The sequence below is a fragment of the Solanum pennellii genome, chromosome 5, assembly GCF_001406875.1.
Source record: "Solanum pennellii chromosome 5, SPENNV200".
Taxonomy (NCBI): Eukaryota; Viridiplantae; Streptophyta; class Magnoliopsida; order Solanales; family Solanaceae; genus Solanum; species Solanum pennellii.
Window position 1 is genome coordinate 1,412,347 of NC_028641.1, and position 18,820 is coordinate 1,431,166.

General features: G+C 29.5%; 1 protein-coding gene across 1 annotated transcript; it reads right to left on the reverse strand.

Moving 5' to 3' along the window:
- Window positions 1–1,276: 1,276 nt before the first annotated feature.
- LOC107020834 (transcription factor BHLH094) lies at window positions 1,277–6,466 on the reverse strand. Its single transcript, XM_015221347.2, has 6 exons — window positions 5,926–6,466; window positions 4,914–5,102; window positions 4,714–4,779; window positions 2,869–2,937; window positions 2,706–2,774; window positions 1,277–1,859 (listed from the first exon to the last, which is right to left on the reverse strand). Exons 1-6 carry the CDS (start codon window positions 6,220–6,222, stop codon window positions 1,731–1,733), a joined length of 819 nt encoding a protein of 272 aa, XP_015076833.1. The 5' UTR covers window positions 6,223–6,466; the 3' UTR covers window positions 1,277–1,730.
- Between the last annotated feature and the right edge of the window lie 12,354 nt (window positions 6,467–18,820).

The following is an 18,820-nucleotide window of genomic DNA, read 5'->3' on the forward strand; positions in this document are numbered from 1 at the left end:
TTAAGTTCTAACTTTTGTAAATATTTTAAATTTTTATCTTGTAAGTAAGATTAATTTATATTTGAATGGAACAATAGCTTGCCTAACAAATTTTCCTATTTTTTATTGAATTAATCAAATTCAATTTTTTTCATTCTACCTCAGAGTATTCATTCACTCAAATTATTGTTATTTTTATTATTATTATTGTTATTATTATTATGATTATTGACTTGGCAAAGGAACAATGACGTTTCCATAGTACTAGCGTGCGCACAAGGTGCATTGTAACTGAAAGACCGTTGAAATTTTCTGGTACGTAGCAGTTATTGGCTTTTTCTAATCGTAAACATCGTGTTAGTTAAGATGTCGTCAATTTTCATTTCTATTTGGTTTTATATTTTTTTTTAAAAATGATTGATTGATTTATTCTAACAAAAACAAAGAAAATTATATATTATTTTTTAAAAATATTTTTTCTTAAATAACTACTAAGAAAGGTTAATAAAATCAATTTAGATGTTAAATTATTAAAACATAATTAATAAAATTAGTTTAGTAAATACTCGACTATTCAGTTTTACTTGACACACTCATTAAGAAAATAATAATAATTATTATTCTAGGTATTTTACCAAACCATACCTATAAAGTGATGTCTTGGAAAATGATTTGAAAAATAAATATTTACTATCCCAAGGTAAAATATGAAAAAAATTATAAATTTTCTTCGTATGTCAAATGTGATGAGTAAAAATGAAAACCTATTTTAATTTTAAGAATAAATGACAAGTAAAATATTCTTCATATGACAAACTGATGAGTAAAAATAAAAAATTATTTTAATCTTAAGAATAAGTGACAAGTAAAATGGGAACGAGGGAGTAAATTATTAGTAGTATAATATAGCAATGAAACAGCTTTAAAATGGCAACAACTCTTAAAAATCGCAACCCTTTTCCATTTTTCAAGGTTGACTCACTAGAAACTAGAATATTTGCCACCCTTTCACGCAATGACATTCAACTACAATTTATTTCACTCGAGCATTTGACCCAGCTACTCTTTGAATGCGCACGGGGTAAAACCTCCGCTCCTATGAAATAACTTGCAAACTACATAGAATAAGAGATAATCCGTACTTGGCAAGTCCAGTGCTACGAGCTCGATCTAGAAGGTAGATCCCTTGTGCTTTCGCTGACAAGGGGTTTCGAACTTGAGACCTCCCATCATGGAAGTCCTAAGCCCAAATTACTGGGCCACCCCGAAAGGTAATGTACTATACCTTTAAATGGTATTGGCTAGAAACTTGAAGATCCAACAACTTGCAGGCATCATTCATTTGGTATAAAGTATATTGTCTTAACTTGTTGAACAATCGAAACACAGAAACACTGATTTTCCCTATTTACAAGACTTGATGCTATCTACCAATGGTTTTAAGGACGGGACAGACCACTTTATTTAGCTACAACTTCAGCATATTAATACACCCAGTTCTGTACCTATTATTAAACAAGCACTTTCACAAGAATACTTATATGGTGCCTTCCACAAGTATAACACGATAGACGAACGAAGTGGAAAACGTGGTTGTCTGTTTATCAGCTGTACTAGACATGCAACAATTTTGTGCTTGATAAAGATACTGGATATAAGCTTTCAAAGAAACCTGGACTGGTCGTGTGTTCTGGCAATCACCAAAGGAGGGAACCTTCCAATGAACTTATTATTAACCTTCTGGTGCAAATTTATGTTGTTCTTTCAAAGCCTCCACCAAGCTGCATATGCAACCAATCTGGTGATGTTCCCCTGGTATATTCCCTTGTAGCTTGTGAACTGAATGCCATAGCATTTGTATCAAATGGCTGCTGTCCGAACTAGAAAAATTAAAACAATACGTCATTTGTTTCGAGTAAGAATTGAAATATGAGAAGGAAAACACTTCACCAAGCACAAATCGTTGTGTTATCTCACTAATATTTTCCATAATAAGTTCAAAGAATAGAACTCCTCCCCTTGCCTAGTTGTCTTTACAATTATTGACTCAGTTTTTCTTTACATCTTATTATTTTATCAGAAGCTAATATTCAATGCACTGCTTTCTCTGATCCACACAAATTGGCAATCCCGCGTAGATAAAGTGTTTAAAGCGATTTAAATAAAAGACATCCAGGACAAAGGACCAAATTCAAAGAAATGAGTACACCACCAGTCATTTTATCAGAAAATGTTCATGGTCGCAAATCTTTGTATCAGAGTAAGTACTTTTGCTAGCCCATAAACTTCAAAGCGGTCCTAAACATATTCAGCTAAGTCTCAGAAACATATGGTAGCGATGAAAGATGTTTATCCAGCAAGTATTACTTCAAGGTGCTAATGACGAAACATTAAACAAGAACAGCTTGCTGAATGCAGCACAATCAACTCAGTTCCCCAAGAACTAAAAGGTGGCCTGTTAAGTACTATAATCAAGGTTGCCAGGTACATATTTATCCACCCATTTGCTGAAAAAGGGCAGATGTTAAATTAGGCACAGAATCACCCCTATATGCAAGTAAGCAAGAAGGTAGGTGAGACTGCACTGAGTTGACGTTGCTTCGACAAAAAAGTATGGTGCAGTTTAAGAAAGGATACACAAGACCAAGGTGGGTCACTCTACCAATTAGTCATTGATGTGTCCTAGTACAGAATGAACTGCAGGACTGACTTCATACAAAACTTACATCTTTAGATGGATATCCCTCTATGCTTGGCATTTTTGAATTAACTGCTTCAAGCTTCATTGATAAGAACTGCAGAATCAAGACCATGAATTACCACAAAATTCTCACAATTAGAACACTCCAACAGCTTTTTTTGTTTTCCTAGGGGAGGGGGGAAACATACCTCAACCTGGTGTTGTAATGATTGAATATAATTTATTATCTCATCAAGAACAAGAGCTTTGCCAATAACCTGTAACCAAAACAATCAAACTAAGTTTCTCCATCTCATTTCAACCAAAAACATTAATTCAGCTTTAGATGTTTATTTATTACAATCATATTTTTCATTGGCAGCTTTTTTCTTTTATCAAGTAAAAGTTTTATGATAATAACAAGGCCAACTTGGCTGTATATACGTGATATACCAAAGAGGAGAAATCTACAAAATATGGTTCTCTACGGAAGACATTCAATCCTCTATACAAACAAGAACTACGTGGGTATTCCAAAAGAAAACAAGGGATCGGAGATTACTCTTCAGTTGAGCAAAGCTCATTTCGACCCCTTCAAAAGCTCTCTTATTCTTCTCTTCCCAAATGACCCACACGAAACCAAGAGGAATAACATTCCAAGCATTATGCCTTCTTCTCCTTTTGCGTTGTATATCATGAACAAAGAAGCTTGAATTTCCACCTTCCCACTACATTAATGTGGCGAAAACCAGTTGCTTTTGAGACATTTCTAGGTTCACTAGACTAGATACTGTAACCAAAGGAACACCATTTGTCTAAATTTTTTAATAAGTAAGAACATTTGTTGTTTTAGTTATGGATTGTTTGGTCAGTGATGTGATAACTCCCCAAAATGCCAGACTCATCATCAAGGCCATGGATATAGCAATCAAGAGCTTTGAGTCAAGAAGCACAAAATATCAAATTGGGCTAACTGAGCTTTTCAATTAGGATGTAGCTAAAGGACATTAAGCTAAATAGTAGTATCTCATGTAACCGTTAGTATAAATAGTTTATCTTTAGGGTTTTGGTTCATTAGTTTTTGATCATGTGAAGATACTCCTTGTGAGTTTATGGAATTGTCCGAACCTCCTCATTGGACCCTCTTGAGTTCTTCCCTCGTAAGAATCCATGTATGAGAATGAATTCCCCTCTCACTTGGATTATTAGTTTGTAACTGAATGATAAGTTGTTTTCATTATTTTCTGTTAATACTTAATCCTTTCTTTCTTTTTAATCTATTCCCCCTCCTTTCTAATTCCAATTGCATCTTCTCAATTCTATATAGTTTTGAGTGGATTGCTCAGTTTACACATTCTTACACTTAACTGTTATCATAAATGAGAGGAGCATGATCTGATATGTAAGCAACTAAAGAGTGTGGGCATGGAATATACAAAGAAGTCCATGTGCTTTTGTTAAAGAAATTAGTTCAAAGTTCAAACAAGGTCAAGTTTCAAGAAATTAACAAAAATTGATAATTTTTGGATCAGACAGATTCTTATTTGAATACGACAACCAGAAAGGCAACAAATACAAATACCAGTGTTCCACCAAAATAATAACATGGGACAAGTGCTTTACTTATCAAAGACAAAATAAAATATAAGTTCCACCTAAATTACGTGGGTTGGCTTTACTTGTCAAATAAAATACCATGGTTCAAGAGGTTTGCTTGACAAGTAATTCATGACAAAAATGCTAAAGCCAAATCTTCTCAAGATGAATAGGTGTACTTGAAACATTATCTGTTGGAAGTTGGACTCTATCCTTCACTCAATTAGTACTTCCACAAAAACTGAAAGAAAAAATTGTGAGGCTTTGTTGGGAGCAGGCTTTGCTAGTGAACCTAAAAACTATGTCATCTCGCCTAAAGGTGGGAACTCCAAAAGTTTTAATATCAGAGACAGAAAGTATTTAATCAAGTACCATTAGAAAACAGAAAAAACAGCAGATGAAAATCAAGCACTTCGGATTTAAACAGTGAAAAGAAAACGGAAGGTGCAATAGCGCACCTTATTACAACCAGGGACTATATCTTGGAGGACTTTCATCCTCTCACTTATCTTCTCTCTCCTAGCCTGCAAAACAGAAAGTTCAATCAGCAAGACCATATATTTCATCTACAACCAGCATTTCATATCATGTCAAAGCTGTTCCAACAACAGTCTAAATTTGACACTTGACTTAGAAGAGAAGAAATTAGCCAAATTACTCTTTCTGCTAGACTGTGACTATCAGTAGCTTGACCCCTCCTTGCCCGCACGTGAATGTAATCTTTTGGCGGTTCAGCAGGCTTTGCAGGTTGTTCTGCAGATTTCACTGAATTCCCTTCCCCATCACCTCTAGCTTCGCAATTCTCATTTGATCTTGTAACCTTCATCCGCTTACTAGCAGATTCAGTCTGCTCAAATCACCAAATTAATATTAGAAGTCCAAAATCAACAAGGCAGAAGAAAATAATCAATTTCTCACAATGCACGGTTCAATATGAGATATTTGATTCTACATCCAATCAATCAATTAATTACAATCCCACACTAGTTAGAATCTGCAAACAGATCCTCCACATACACCATTCTGTTCGAGCCCATTTCATCCCAATACTGACAAATACTTTGTACTTCAAATGAAGATTCCGGTTCTCTAAAGCTGGAGAATAATCAAATGTCTAATCCCCTCGAAAGTACTCCATAAACAAGAATCAGGTAGAACAATGAGAACAAACCAACAACTACGAAAAAAGAATCAATCAATCAACGTACTCTACCCCGCCTTCTCAAGTTATCTTCAGTTTTGTTTTATACTATACTTATAGAGCTAGCTACTCAATCACGAAAATAACATACGCTCAAAAATAAAATTGCCTAGCATAACTTCATGGCAAATAAATATCAACAAACTGTACATTAGAATTCAACTTACATCAACAGCAGTTTCTACAGCTAATTTAGTAAGAAAATGAGGTAATTCGATAGAATACCAAACTATAATAGATTTCACTAGCATTAAGGCAGCTAATACAGCAAATTAGTAGAAAATTGAGGTAAATTAGATAGAATACCGAGCTATAATATAACTAACTAACATTTAGGCAGTTAATACAGCTAAATTAGTAGAAAATTGAGGTAAATTAGCTAGAAATATCGAGCTACAGTATATTCACTAACATTTAGACAGTTAATACAGCTAAACAGAAGCAAAATGAGGTAAACTAGATAGAATACCAAGCCATTGCCGCTAGTGGAAACTCCTTTAGCTGATTCATCATCCTCGTTTCGCTTTCTAGCTGAACCGCCACCACCGCCACCGCTGTAATTATTTGTTCTCCGGTCTAGAACCATAGGATCATTATTCCGAACATCATCACTCACATTCTGCGGCGCCGCCGCCGTAGACGACGGAAAACTATACGGCGTCTCACCTTCACCTGCATTGATCGGAAACTGCCAGATCTCAGATAAATTAAACGGCGGAGACTGAAATCCTCCGGCGTGGTTCATCATGGAAGCTTGTGGATCCATTTCAATACCCGATCCAAATCCGAAGCGAATGGTGAATTATTAGGCATTCACGTAGGAAATGTGAATGAGAGAAGATATATATAGAAGCTCTGTGTGTACAAAAATGGAAGTTGATGGTGCGTACTGTACCTACTGGCGTATAATAGCGACCACCACCATTAGAGAGAGAAGAAGAAGAAGAAGAGGGAGACTCTTTGTGCAGTTGAAAAGAAATGACTTTGAATAAGGTATTTTCGGAGGGTCCAGTTACAGCTTTTATTTTGTTTACGTTATTAAAAATATTTATTTCGAAGTATCGTTTTTATTTACGATTTTTAAGGGATATATCAAAAATAAAGTGAACAGGTAATTAAAGACGGGGAAGAGTATTCTACTTCTCCTTTGTATGTTTATCTCGGACTCTATATCATTCAATTATCACCGATTAGACTTCTTTTCCTCCGACTAGTAGTGTCTTTCTCTTCGTTGATTGTATGAACGGATTGTTCTTTTTTATTAAAGGAATAAACGTAGTTGAATGGAACTAAAAGGAATAGTATTCGTAGAGGTGCTTCACCATTACAATGTTGTTCAAGATTAGAATGAGTTTGAATTGTCGGCGGACTACAGTCTTACCATTCTTGAGCAACCAATATCATCTTATTAATTGATTAATTAGTAAGAATTTATTAATTCGAATCAAAACACGTAAAGAAAAGGATAAATGAGATTATTATATAGACTTATTTGTTTGATAATTTATATGTTAGTTTGATTATACTAAGAGTCATAACATAGTTAAATATTTATTAGTTTAAAATAAATTAACAATATATTTGAATAAAACCTTTTTATGGACAAGCAAATACATTTTAATGGATGATAAATATATGTGTTACAATGCAACATGATTTATGTACCATGTTAAGACATAATTATTCATAGATAATATCATGATATTGAATTTGGGTTAGACATCATATTATTCAAATTCATTGAGCGGTAGCAATTAACAATTATCATGTCTTTATAAATGGTGAAATCAGATTTTTATTAAAAAATTATAAAATATAAAAAAGTAAATATGCAAAAAAATAGAAGATATAACATCTACTTTATATATCATATTTTTTATATATATATAATTTTTCTTCGATAGATCGAGATAAAAAAACAAAAAATACCAAACTTTTTGAATTGTCAAGAAATTAAGGTTAGGAGGTACGTAATGGCTAGGATTAGAGCCAATGGTGCTGTTGTCAAGTAGTAATCTAATTAAAGTATGTGGGTCTCATTTGGTTTGTTAAAATTTGAGAGGGTCATTTTCTAATGTATTAATCTTTTGGGTTTTGTTCAAGTAGTAATTAAATTAGTGCTAATCATTATCATGAAAGGGAGGTTTAATTAACATTTTGGCATTACTAAAATTTATTTGACTAATGATTGTTATAATTATGATTACGTAGGTCTTACTTGTGTACAAGTTATATAGATAATGAAAGTTTTGAGTTAAATATATCATTTGCTTAATTTTGCTTGATTTTCCATATTTGTTAATTTCCCCTTTTTAATGATTTCTCTTTGTTTTATTTTTAGTGGTTATTTTTAAATTAGTAGTTATTTGCTTATTACGAGTACTAATTAAGGTCACGTTATCTTTGATATAGTCCAAATTAGCTTGTGACAAACTAATATAGAGACTTGCTTATGAATTCACGTAAATTTAATATAATAGTTTTTGTTCTTATTACCTATATATATTGAAAATTTCAATGAATATTAATAAACACTTGATTGTGAGTCAAATTTTTATCGTAATATATACTTGAGATTGAAGTAAAAAAATTTAAAATTTTAAATCATGAATCTTGTCTCAACGCCTAATCAAACTTTGGAGATTCAGAATAGTAATTCTTCTTCTTTTTCTTGTGTGTGATTTGAGCAACAATAAAAATAACAATATATTCCGTACAGTCTCTTGCAAAATAAAGTCACAAGAGGATAGAGGAAACAAACACTTTTATATTTATACCTTACTTCAAAGTTAAGATAGAAAATGTTATTTCCGATAGATCATCTAATCAAGAAAAAATAGCCCAGAGTAGATGAGCAATATTATAACTGCTAGTATGGACGTATAAGAAGACAACCTACTATATCCTAATTCGTTTCCTTCACAATTTTTTATCTAAAGTCATATCCTCGTTAATTTAAAACTGTGTTATATCCTGCGTAATAGTAGTTTGTTACTATTTTACTTTGCATGTAAGTATAAATTACGTAATTGATGTTTTTATTATTTATTTAAATTCCTTTCACTGTTATTAATTATAGAATAAATATTTAAGGCATATGACCAAACTCCTTTTTTTGCTATTGACCAATACCAATTAAACCTTCATTATAAATAGAAATTTGAGAGCTGCTTTAAACTGTTTTTTCATGCCTAGCTAATTATTGAACTATTCAAAATCAAATAAATCAGTTTTAGTATAAATTTTAAAAGAATATTAACAGAAAGAATTTATATATAAATAATTTAGGGTGAGTATAGAATACTAGTGGGATAGAGCTGTTGGATTAAATATTTCGATTAATTTTAAAACAATATATTTGATATGAATTTTTGATTTTCACATCGAACGAATATGAATTCATAAATTTCAACTTTCTGCATGAAATGTTTATAAAATCAAAAGACCAAAAGACATTTTTAATATATTGTGATTTGTGCAAATCTTTTAATTTAAGATGTCAAATATGTTGTCATTTTTTAAATCAAAAAATGTAAAAAATAAATAACATATAGTACTATGATTACCTCACTGTGGCTATATATTCTTTACTCTTTAGCTTGTTTAGGAAAGTTCTATTTTTACACGAATCATTCATGTCCATTTCATGATTTGAAGGGCATGGAAAATGAATTTTCGCATTGCTCGCAAAGCATATAGAAGATGTAATCTGTAAATACGCAAATTTGATGTGATAAATTTAATTCAGATGGCAAAAACAAAGTTGATAAATTATATAGAAAATGTAAATCGCACTAGGCAAGTTCGATACGACAAACTCGAATCAAAAGACAAAACCATTGTTTTTGCGAAGGATTGTTAGTGTTTTTCTTTTTATTATTATCAGAATGAACAATGAAAATAAAATAAATAGATAAATTAAAGCTATGATTTAAGAAGAGTATTAGGAGATTACTAAACTACTTGAATGTTGTAATTAGAGGGTTAAATGAGTAGATTTGACTGAATTTAGAAGGGTCAAAATGAGTTGAGTTAATAAAAGAGCGAGTTTATTAAGTTAGAGTTGCAGATACAATGTATTTTACTATATGATTATATATTCACATAAATACAAATATATTTTGGCCACATTTTGAGACCGAATAACTATAACGTTTCGTAATTAAGCAAAATTTCACTATTTTTTTCACCAATAACTCTATTTATGACATTTCCCTAATTTTATTGGGGAATTAAAAAAAAGAAACAGGAAAATAAAGAGGGAAACAGGCTGTGAAGTGTATAATAGATGGAAAAGTGGGGAGAAATTATGTAGATATCTAAAACATACTATGATAAAAAATTCGTATAACAGGAGAGATAAGCGATAACTAATTTTGAGATTAATAATAAAATAAGTTTATTCTACATTAATATCAACATATATAACTTATTCTAAAACTATATCGTTATTCTTATCCTATATTAAAAATGTGATAACGATTTTAATATGATTAATTTTTTGAAATAACTAGTTTTCAATCAAACGAACTCAGAAAAAAATGCAAATGCATTGATACTAGACGTCTCATTTCTTGATGAATGGGTCCATAAGAAAATGATATTTCTTAGTCATTGCTTCATTTATTTTGAAGCCTTTGGAAGACAATTATTAGAAAAATTTAATCAAGAAATTGAAATTTGGACCATTTTGTTGGATTTTGTCTCTAAGAAAATTGATAGATGAAATGTACACAAACAAGAATGGGGTTGTCAAGGTCCTATATTAAATATTGTCTCAATCTTATTATTATTGTGACTTGTGAGAGTTTTTTAATTAGAAAATGCCCATTCAATGAGTTTTTTTTTTCTATATAAATTTATATAAAGATATAAATATATATATTTTATATATTTATATATAAAGATATATATATTATATGAAGAAAGAAAAAAAACGCGTTATTATGGTTCGTCCTTCTTGTATGTACCACAAAAAAATGTGGTTGTGAATTTGGAAAAAAAATATTTTGGTACTAATTGAACCCTATACTATTTGAATGTTGTGTGAATTCGATCGTGACCATTAGATTAGATATAACTTTTTTTTATTCTTCGTTTGGTATTTAAAATATATTTTGAGCTTGACGAATTTAGATTTGCGTCTAAAAATTTCATGAGGTATAATGCACCCTACCACATAGACAGCTCTAAACCTCTTTTTTTTCTTTTTTCTATTTCTCATCTATTAATCAGACGCATTGCGGCTCGATTATATATTTGCGTCGGAGAGTCTTTTCGTACTCTCTTTTTTTGGATTTCTCATACACATTTGTCTCAACTAATTGGATATTGTCGAGAAATTTCACATTTGGGGTAAAATGCTCCTATCATAAACAACTTTATATCGAGTACTTATACTCGAAATCTTTGATTAATGATTAAAAAATAGCAAAGTACTTAACACGATATTTAATGGTATTGCAATATTAATCATATTACAAGGTAACTTTTTTAAAAGGAAAGGAAAGATTTAGGTAATATTTTAAATTTTATATTATTTGATTGATACGTGAAATTAACATGTAACTTCAACCATAAATTTTTTGATATATCTTTTGCATTTCTAACAAGAAATTTATACAAAAGATATACAGAATTCAAACATGATTTTTTTTACCTAATATCCCTTTCTTAAACTTTATAAACTATTTATACAAATACCTAACATGAACTTTATATAGTTATATACATATATTGCATATAAAATTTATACAAATTTATTTTCTTGTGTATGAACATTATATATTCCGGCCTCACTTGAATCTTGAGGTACAGAGTACGAATTGTTGTAAAAAATCAAGAATTTTAAATCGTGAACCAAGATTTGAAGTCGTGGATTAATTTTATCGACCCAAAATTTGTATGCGTTTTGTAATATTTATGTTCTTATGCTTGATAAATTAGAAAATATTGTTATATGAAGTAATACATTTTTCGAAAAGGAATTTCCTTCGTTAATGGGCCTTCCCTTCTTTAAATTCTTTTATTAGGGCCCAAGTCTTAGCCCAACAAGCATACTGGACTTTCTCTAAGCCCAAAATTAGCAAGTATTTGACAAATGCAATTTGAAGCTCAAATTTAAAATTTTAATTTGAAATCAACATTTGTTTATGATATTTGAAAAAAAAAATTAATTTTAATTTGAAATTTTTATTTAAAATCTCAAATCCGAGTTTCACTAGTTATTAGACGGCGATAATATCATATAAAATGATATGAGATAATATCATACACTCAGTTATTGGTAGTTCGTTTAGAAAGTCATTAAACTTTGTTTTATAATTCAAAAGTTACTCAACTCAGGATAGTTGTTTTAAAAAGTGATTCAACTATTGGTATTTCACCTAAATAAAAGTCTATCAATTTAAATTAATTTTTCATTGAATTAATTTGTTGAAATAGAATTTTAATTTTTAAGCTAACTTTTTAAGAAATAAAAAGGTGTCCAACTAAGAATAATAATTTTCATAGTCAAGTGGATTTACTTTCTTATTTTTTTTGGTTGATATGTTCCCTTTGTTCATACATGAGTTTTTATGACTTGGACCTAAAATTTGATTTTCACACTTTTATTGGTGGGAGGTATATTATCATATTCCAATAAATTAGTTGAGGAGCATACAAATTTGACTTGATCTTTTCTTATATAATTTTTGTTTTTTATCTGATGTTTGATACTCATATTGAAGTTCGACTATTTCAAATTAGCATCGAGTAGCCTCTTCGTCGAGGACTAGCATTTCCTACCAAAGATTTCTCATATTCAGGACTCAATCTCGAGACTTCTAATTAAGAAAGCAACAAACTCATTCATTGCACCACGTCAAAATCATCTGATTGTGATTTGATTTCAATCATACTTGAAGAAAAAGATCTACACACTTAACCTAAGGTTGTTGGACTTGGAGAATTGCTTACTACTTGTACAATCAACTTCTTAAAATAGTGTATATGTAACTTATAATAGTGTGTATATAACTATATATACGCTATCAAGAGCAGTCCCATTCATTTATTTATTGACTCAGATCATTTATTGATATCTTAGAAATTTGTCAAATTATTTTTAAGAAATTCTTCGTTTCCGATCCCCTTTTTGAGTTGTAAGTTGAAAAAAAAGTTTTAGCAAGTAAATTAAGTAAATCATAAGATAATAAATGAATAAATTATAATTTAGTAAGAGTTAAAGCGAATCGAATTGTGACCTATTGTTTAGTCCATTTTGATATGATTTATTTCAACCCAATTCTATGTCAATTTTGATATAAAATTGCACGTTTTGCGGTTAAATTAGTTAGATCTTTAATTTTGCTCTTTAATAATCAATATCTAGCTTTGGATAAGTTCTATAGCAACTAAGTCATACCCGGACATAAATTAAGAAATATTATAATACGAAAAAATATAAACTTATACCCAATTGAAAAAATTATTTATCAAAAAGCATAAATTGAGAATCAACACAAAATGAGAATAAAAGTCCAAAACTGCAATTTCGACCAATCCAATTATTAATTCAATATATTATAACTCGTTCATTTAACACCCCGCGATAAAAATCAAAGATTTTCTTTTTATCTTATATAGTGGCATACATGCCAACCACGTAACACACAAAATATGAAAATAATTTCCAGCATTTTGAAAAGTGCCATACATACATGTCGACCACAAAAATACAAAACCAAGACAACCAATCAACAATGAGAATTAGTCGTGGCTAATAAATATGCCGTTCAATATTGGCAACTATTTTTTTTTTCTGGCTCACATTGGAGTTTCGATTAAATTTAAATTAATGTTTCCATCAAGATTTTCTTCATATTCAGGATTTAAATTCGAGATCTGATCTAATTAAGGATGAAATAATCTCATTGATGCACCAAAAGGCAGGGTTCACATTGAATTTGAATTCAATGTTTCCATCAAGATTTTTTTTATATGTAGGACTCGAACTCGAGACCTAATCTAATTAAGGATGAAATAATCTCATCGCTGAATCACAAGGCAGAGCTCACATTGAAGCTTCGATTAAATTTAAAATATTTCCGTCAAAATTTCCTTTATATCTAAAACTCAAATTCAAAACTCGGTTTAATTAAGATTTAAGGATGAAATAATCTCATTGTTCCACCAAAATCCGTATCAGTAATATTGACAACCATACATGAGAAAAGTAAATTAATTGACCTTTTCTACTTAATTTGAAGATTATTGGATGTCCTTTTAGAATATTGACAAACATTTGCTTTAATTTTTTGTTTGATATGTAGGTTAGACTTTTTTATTATAAAATAATGTAAAAAAACAACACACACACATATTACAATAAAAATAATTATTAGCGGCATTTAATTCTTAATTGCCGTTAAATATATATTTTTAGCGACAATTGTTACTTTTTTTATATGTCTCTAAAGCCTTTAGCGGCATTGATTCTAATGACACTTAACTAATGTCAGTAAAAACATTAGCACTCTTTATTAACGTCAATATATCGATTTACTTTTTTCTCTTTTTTATTGTAGTCCATTCCTTTTTACGTAAATAATTATTAGAGGTGTTGGTTGAGTAGAAATTCAGGTGGACCAAATTAAAACCAAAGCATACGTATATTATTATTATTCTCTAAGTATATATATATTATAATAAAATATAAAAAGCAAAAGCAAAATCGTTTTCATAAATATGTGTATTGTCAATTCTGCCACGATATAATAATTAGGTACACCTTGTATAAGGTGCAATAAAATATTAGTATATTTTTAAATTTTTTCCTTTAATTTCTTTTGAAATTTTGATTCTAAGGTGCCAAAGCATATGATTCAAAAAATAATTAAGGAGAAAATAAATAAGATTGCGGTGCTTATTGACATAATATTATGGGTCGTTTGGTATAATGTTCAGATTTAAAATTCACGATTATGTACGATATGAAAAGATTTTATTTTTTTATAGACAGCAAAGACGATAGCTAATAGAAACTCATTGGAACTTACCAAGAAATTATAAGAAATCTCAATTAGACTTAGTTTTCTTATTTAATTCGACCTTCGTGTGATATCGATCACCTAATTCTAATGCTCTTTCCTTTTATGAAAATTGATCGACAATCTTCTTCAATAGACAGTAAAAACATTTCTGCGCTTAAATATCTGGTTCTTTCATAATCGTTTGTCAATTATCATAAACACTATCAATTTCTTACTTATAATATTTGTTATAGTTATCAATTATCAAAACTTTATAGTCAACACCACATCACAAACTATAAACTCCAATTATATTTGTTTTTATTAATTATATATAAATGTTTTTGTTTGAAATACCATGATTAATACCATTTACTCCAAATGAAATGATGATAAATATGGGTAGTAAATAATGGTATAGTAAAAGACTTATCTATAGGATCCATGTGCTATTATTTAAGGACGTACAAAAATTAGGGCAAAAGACCCTACCCCTTTTCCAATGTCCCAATCACTTATTTCATCCGCATGATATTCAGTATTCATATTAAAGTTCGATTCAATTTAAATTTTTACGAAAAAGCTTTATAATAGGGTTAAAACATTCTTTAACAAAGACAATTTCGTATCGACTTAAATTCGAAATATCTAATTAAGAACGAAAGAATATTTATTACCCCACAACGATCCCGATTGGTGTCTCAATCACATTTAACCTTTGCTCGACACTTTTAGCTGTTTTCTTAACTCTGCTGTGCCTTCACAGTGCCTCTTTGCACGCCACCTTGATAAACAGTTGTATATTCAGAAAAATATATATGAGTAATTAATATTACTAGTATTTTTCTTTTAATTTATATGATATTATTTGATTTGACATAAAATTTAAGTCTATTTTTTAAAAAAAATATGTTATCTAAAATATTCTTTAATCATTTATGTGAATTTGACGCTCTTGTGTTCAATGGCGGAGCCAAATTTTTTATTAAGGGTGTCCAAAAATAATGGTGTGTGACTGTTAAAATAAAGTTAGGAGTTTGGAGGCGGAACTAAAGTTAGGAGTTTGGAGGTTCGCATATTAATATACATATATTTATTTAATTTTCTAATGCAAATATAGGATCTATGAAAAAGCTAGCGAGTTCATTCGAACTCATAAAACCTCACTTAGCTCCGCCTCTGTGCCCACCCTAGGGTCCGACATGCTTCACGTGTGAAGGAACCGTTCACTAACTAGTTGAATTAGTTGAAGTTGAGGGCCGTGTCTAGAGACATACTGAAAAATTATGTCTTTTAAATCGAACACAAAAAACGTCTTTAAAAAAATAAGGGGAGGGAGGGAGGGTCAAGGCTGCATTTAGACTCGCACACTTACATTGGTAGGGGGATAGCATGCTTCAAGTGTAAATAAACTGTATTATGCGTGTAAATTAACTCGAACATCATAATGATTATTTTAAAAAATTCAAAATCTTATCACATGATAATAAATGTGAGCATATATAATAAGTGTACTATATATTTTGCAATAAATTCAAAGTGTACATCATTTCACTTGAAAGAAGAGTGAATGCTTTGTATAATTTGTTGTCAATATCTGTCAATGCCTAGATCATGTCCTTTTTTTTAATTATTATTATTATTTATAATAATTTTGTCCACATATTTAATTTGATATATGGATAGAAATAAATTAAAAAAAGTAGCTAGCTAGGACAAATAGTGTCTCACTCTTAAAAAGGCTTTGGATTTCGTCTTCATTGAGTGTTGATTGATACAATTCATTGATTATCATTACAAGATTGGGACCCTTTTTCTTTTGTCAATAATTCATATACACCACACGCATGCAATGCCTCCTTTCTAAAGAAAAGTTTTTGTTTTTAGGTTCAAGACAATTGGTTAAGTCGAACTCGGTTATTCTGGTCGATTATTTTAGATTTATGTTGATTATACATCTTGTATTGAGGATGATTAGGACATTTTATTATGGTGTCGTGCAATTTTAAAGTTTATTTTTCGATTTAACATCATTGATTATTTAGTGAAACTCTACTTATTCGGTTCGACTGCTTTAGATTTGTATTGGACGTCCTGCATCGAGGATGACTAGGACATTTCGTTATTGTATTTTATAATTTTAAATTTTATTTTTTGGTTTAACATCGTTGGTTAAGTGAAACCCTACTTATTCAGTTCGACTACTTCAGATTTGTGTTGAATATACATCTTGCATTGAGGATGACCAGGACATTTCGTTATTGTGTTGTACAATTTTAAATTTTATTTTTCGGTTCAACATCATTGGTTAAGTGAAACCCTACTATTCCATTCGACTACTTCAGATTTGTGTTGGATATCCTGCATCGAGGATGACTAGGACACCTCGTTATGGTGTATCGTGATTTTGAGTTTTCATAAGAACTCGAGTTAGTCAAAAATGAGTTTAAGAGAGTAATGAAGTTAATTATCTCAAAGTACATGAAAATCTATTTGAATATGTTTGTTTGTGACTAGGATTATCTTTATAAATTAATTATCAAAAAACTGCCATATATAGACTTTCTTATTTATAAATAATTTAAACTTTAAACTTCTGATTATTTTATTATTAATGAAATAGTTCAAGCTCATTAAATGTTTGTAATTTATTTTAGTCTAAAATCTTAAATGTAAATTTCAAAACTTCCATAGTTATAGCTATTGCCCTATAAGCTATAGTCATTTAATTTAACTTATTTCAAAATCTTCATTTCTCCACCTTTTTTCAATGACTTATTACTAGTATTGATGACTTTTAAGATATTTTTAAAGTTAGCACAAACTATAACTTTGTTTACAAGTTCGATAAAATTCAATAATATTAATTTAAATTGAAGAGAAAAATATCTTATTGATCTGACTTTGATTTAAATTGTTACAATTGTTTCTTATTATTTAAGGGACTACTAGACATAATTAAAATTAAATAAGAGTATTAGTTAGTATAAATTTTAATTTCATGTAATATAAAACTAGTGATAAAATTATATATATTAATCCATACTAATTAAGTCTTAGTTATGTATGATGATGATATTTTTCCTTACATCAAATGTCAATTTTATTTTACTTAATAAAATGATGTTAAGTGGATGTTTAAGTGTACTTGTCACATGTTGCTTCCTAATTAAAATTATTATATATATAATTATAATTAAGAGTATTTAGACAGCTTTTATTGACTCCTCAAGTTCAATTCATGAAGTTGATTAGAGTGAATTAATGTGAATTAAGAGGGTCCACTTCATGCTTGATATTTAATTACTCCTATACTTAGCTAATCATGTTTACCAAATTATTAGCTTTATTATGTTTTTTTCTTCTTCCATAGGTCACATCCAAAATTTCCGATCGAAACTGTAATTTTTAATAAGAAGGTTTAAAATTTGAAGAAGTAAACACACGAATTAATCGAAAGGAGTTCAACATCTAATATATATATATATATATATATATATTACTAATAATTTTATTCATGTATAACTGATAATATTTTTCGCCTAAAGGGATTCAGATGAACCCCTAACAATATGTTGGCTTCGCTCCTGTTTCCAAGTCATGATAAATGAATTATTTTTTCATGCTATCAAAATTAATTAATAATTTCATGGGTTACATATTTGATTGGTTATAAAAATTAATTATATTCGCTAATCATATATATATATGACTATTATTTAGATAAGCAATTATTTATGTTTGATTTTTCAATTATTAAACCATGTATGTACAATAGTTTGGTGCATTTAAATTAATATCTCATATTGATATCTTGTGATTGGTCATAATCAAGATGCACTTAATCATTAACAACGACCTCTAATTTTATTATAATAATTCCAAATATTATTGTGAGTTGTCCTCACCAATCATTTATTTAAGTACAATATAAAATTAATAGTATTGATTTTTTTTTCAATATTAAATATCTGAGTCACTATCAGTACTAAAAGGACAATACCTTCCCACTTAATTTTCTAGTAGAAAAATATTCAGTAATTATTTTCACAAAAATACTTTAATTGAATCGGAGAAAAATAAAATAATAGTTTAAAGTGATTTAAGTAACTGAGTTGAACCTGAAAATCTTAATTTGAAAGATAGAGAGTTAATGAGGAGATTTTACTAAAGAAAAAGTCATACGAATTTAATAAGACGAACCATATATAGTTATTTGAGCCTGATTATTTGTATCAGAGTCAATAATTCAATGAACAATCATATAAATAAGCAAATGCATAAATAATCAATATTATGGCTATTGTTTAAGTATGCACTAGCTAGCTAAGGTCTATAATTGAAAATATA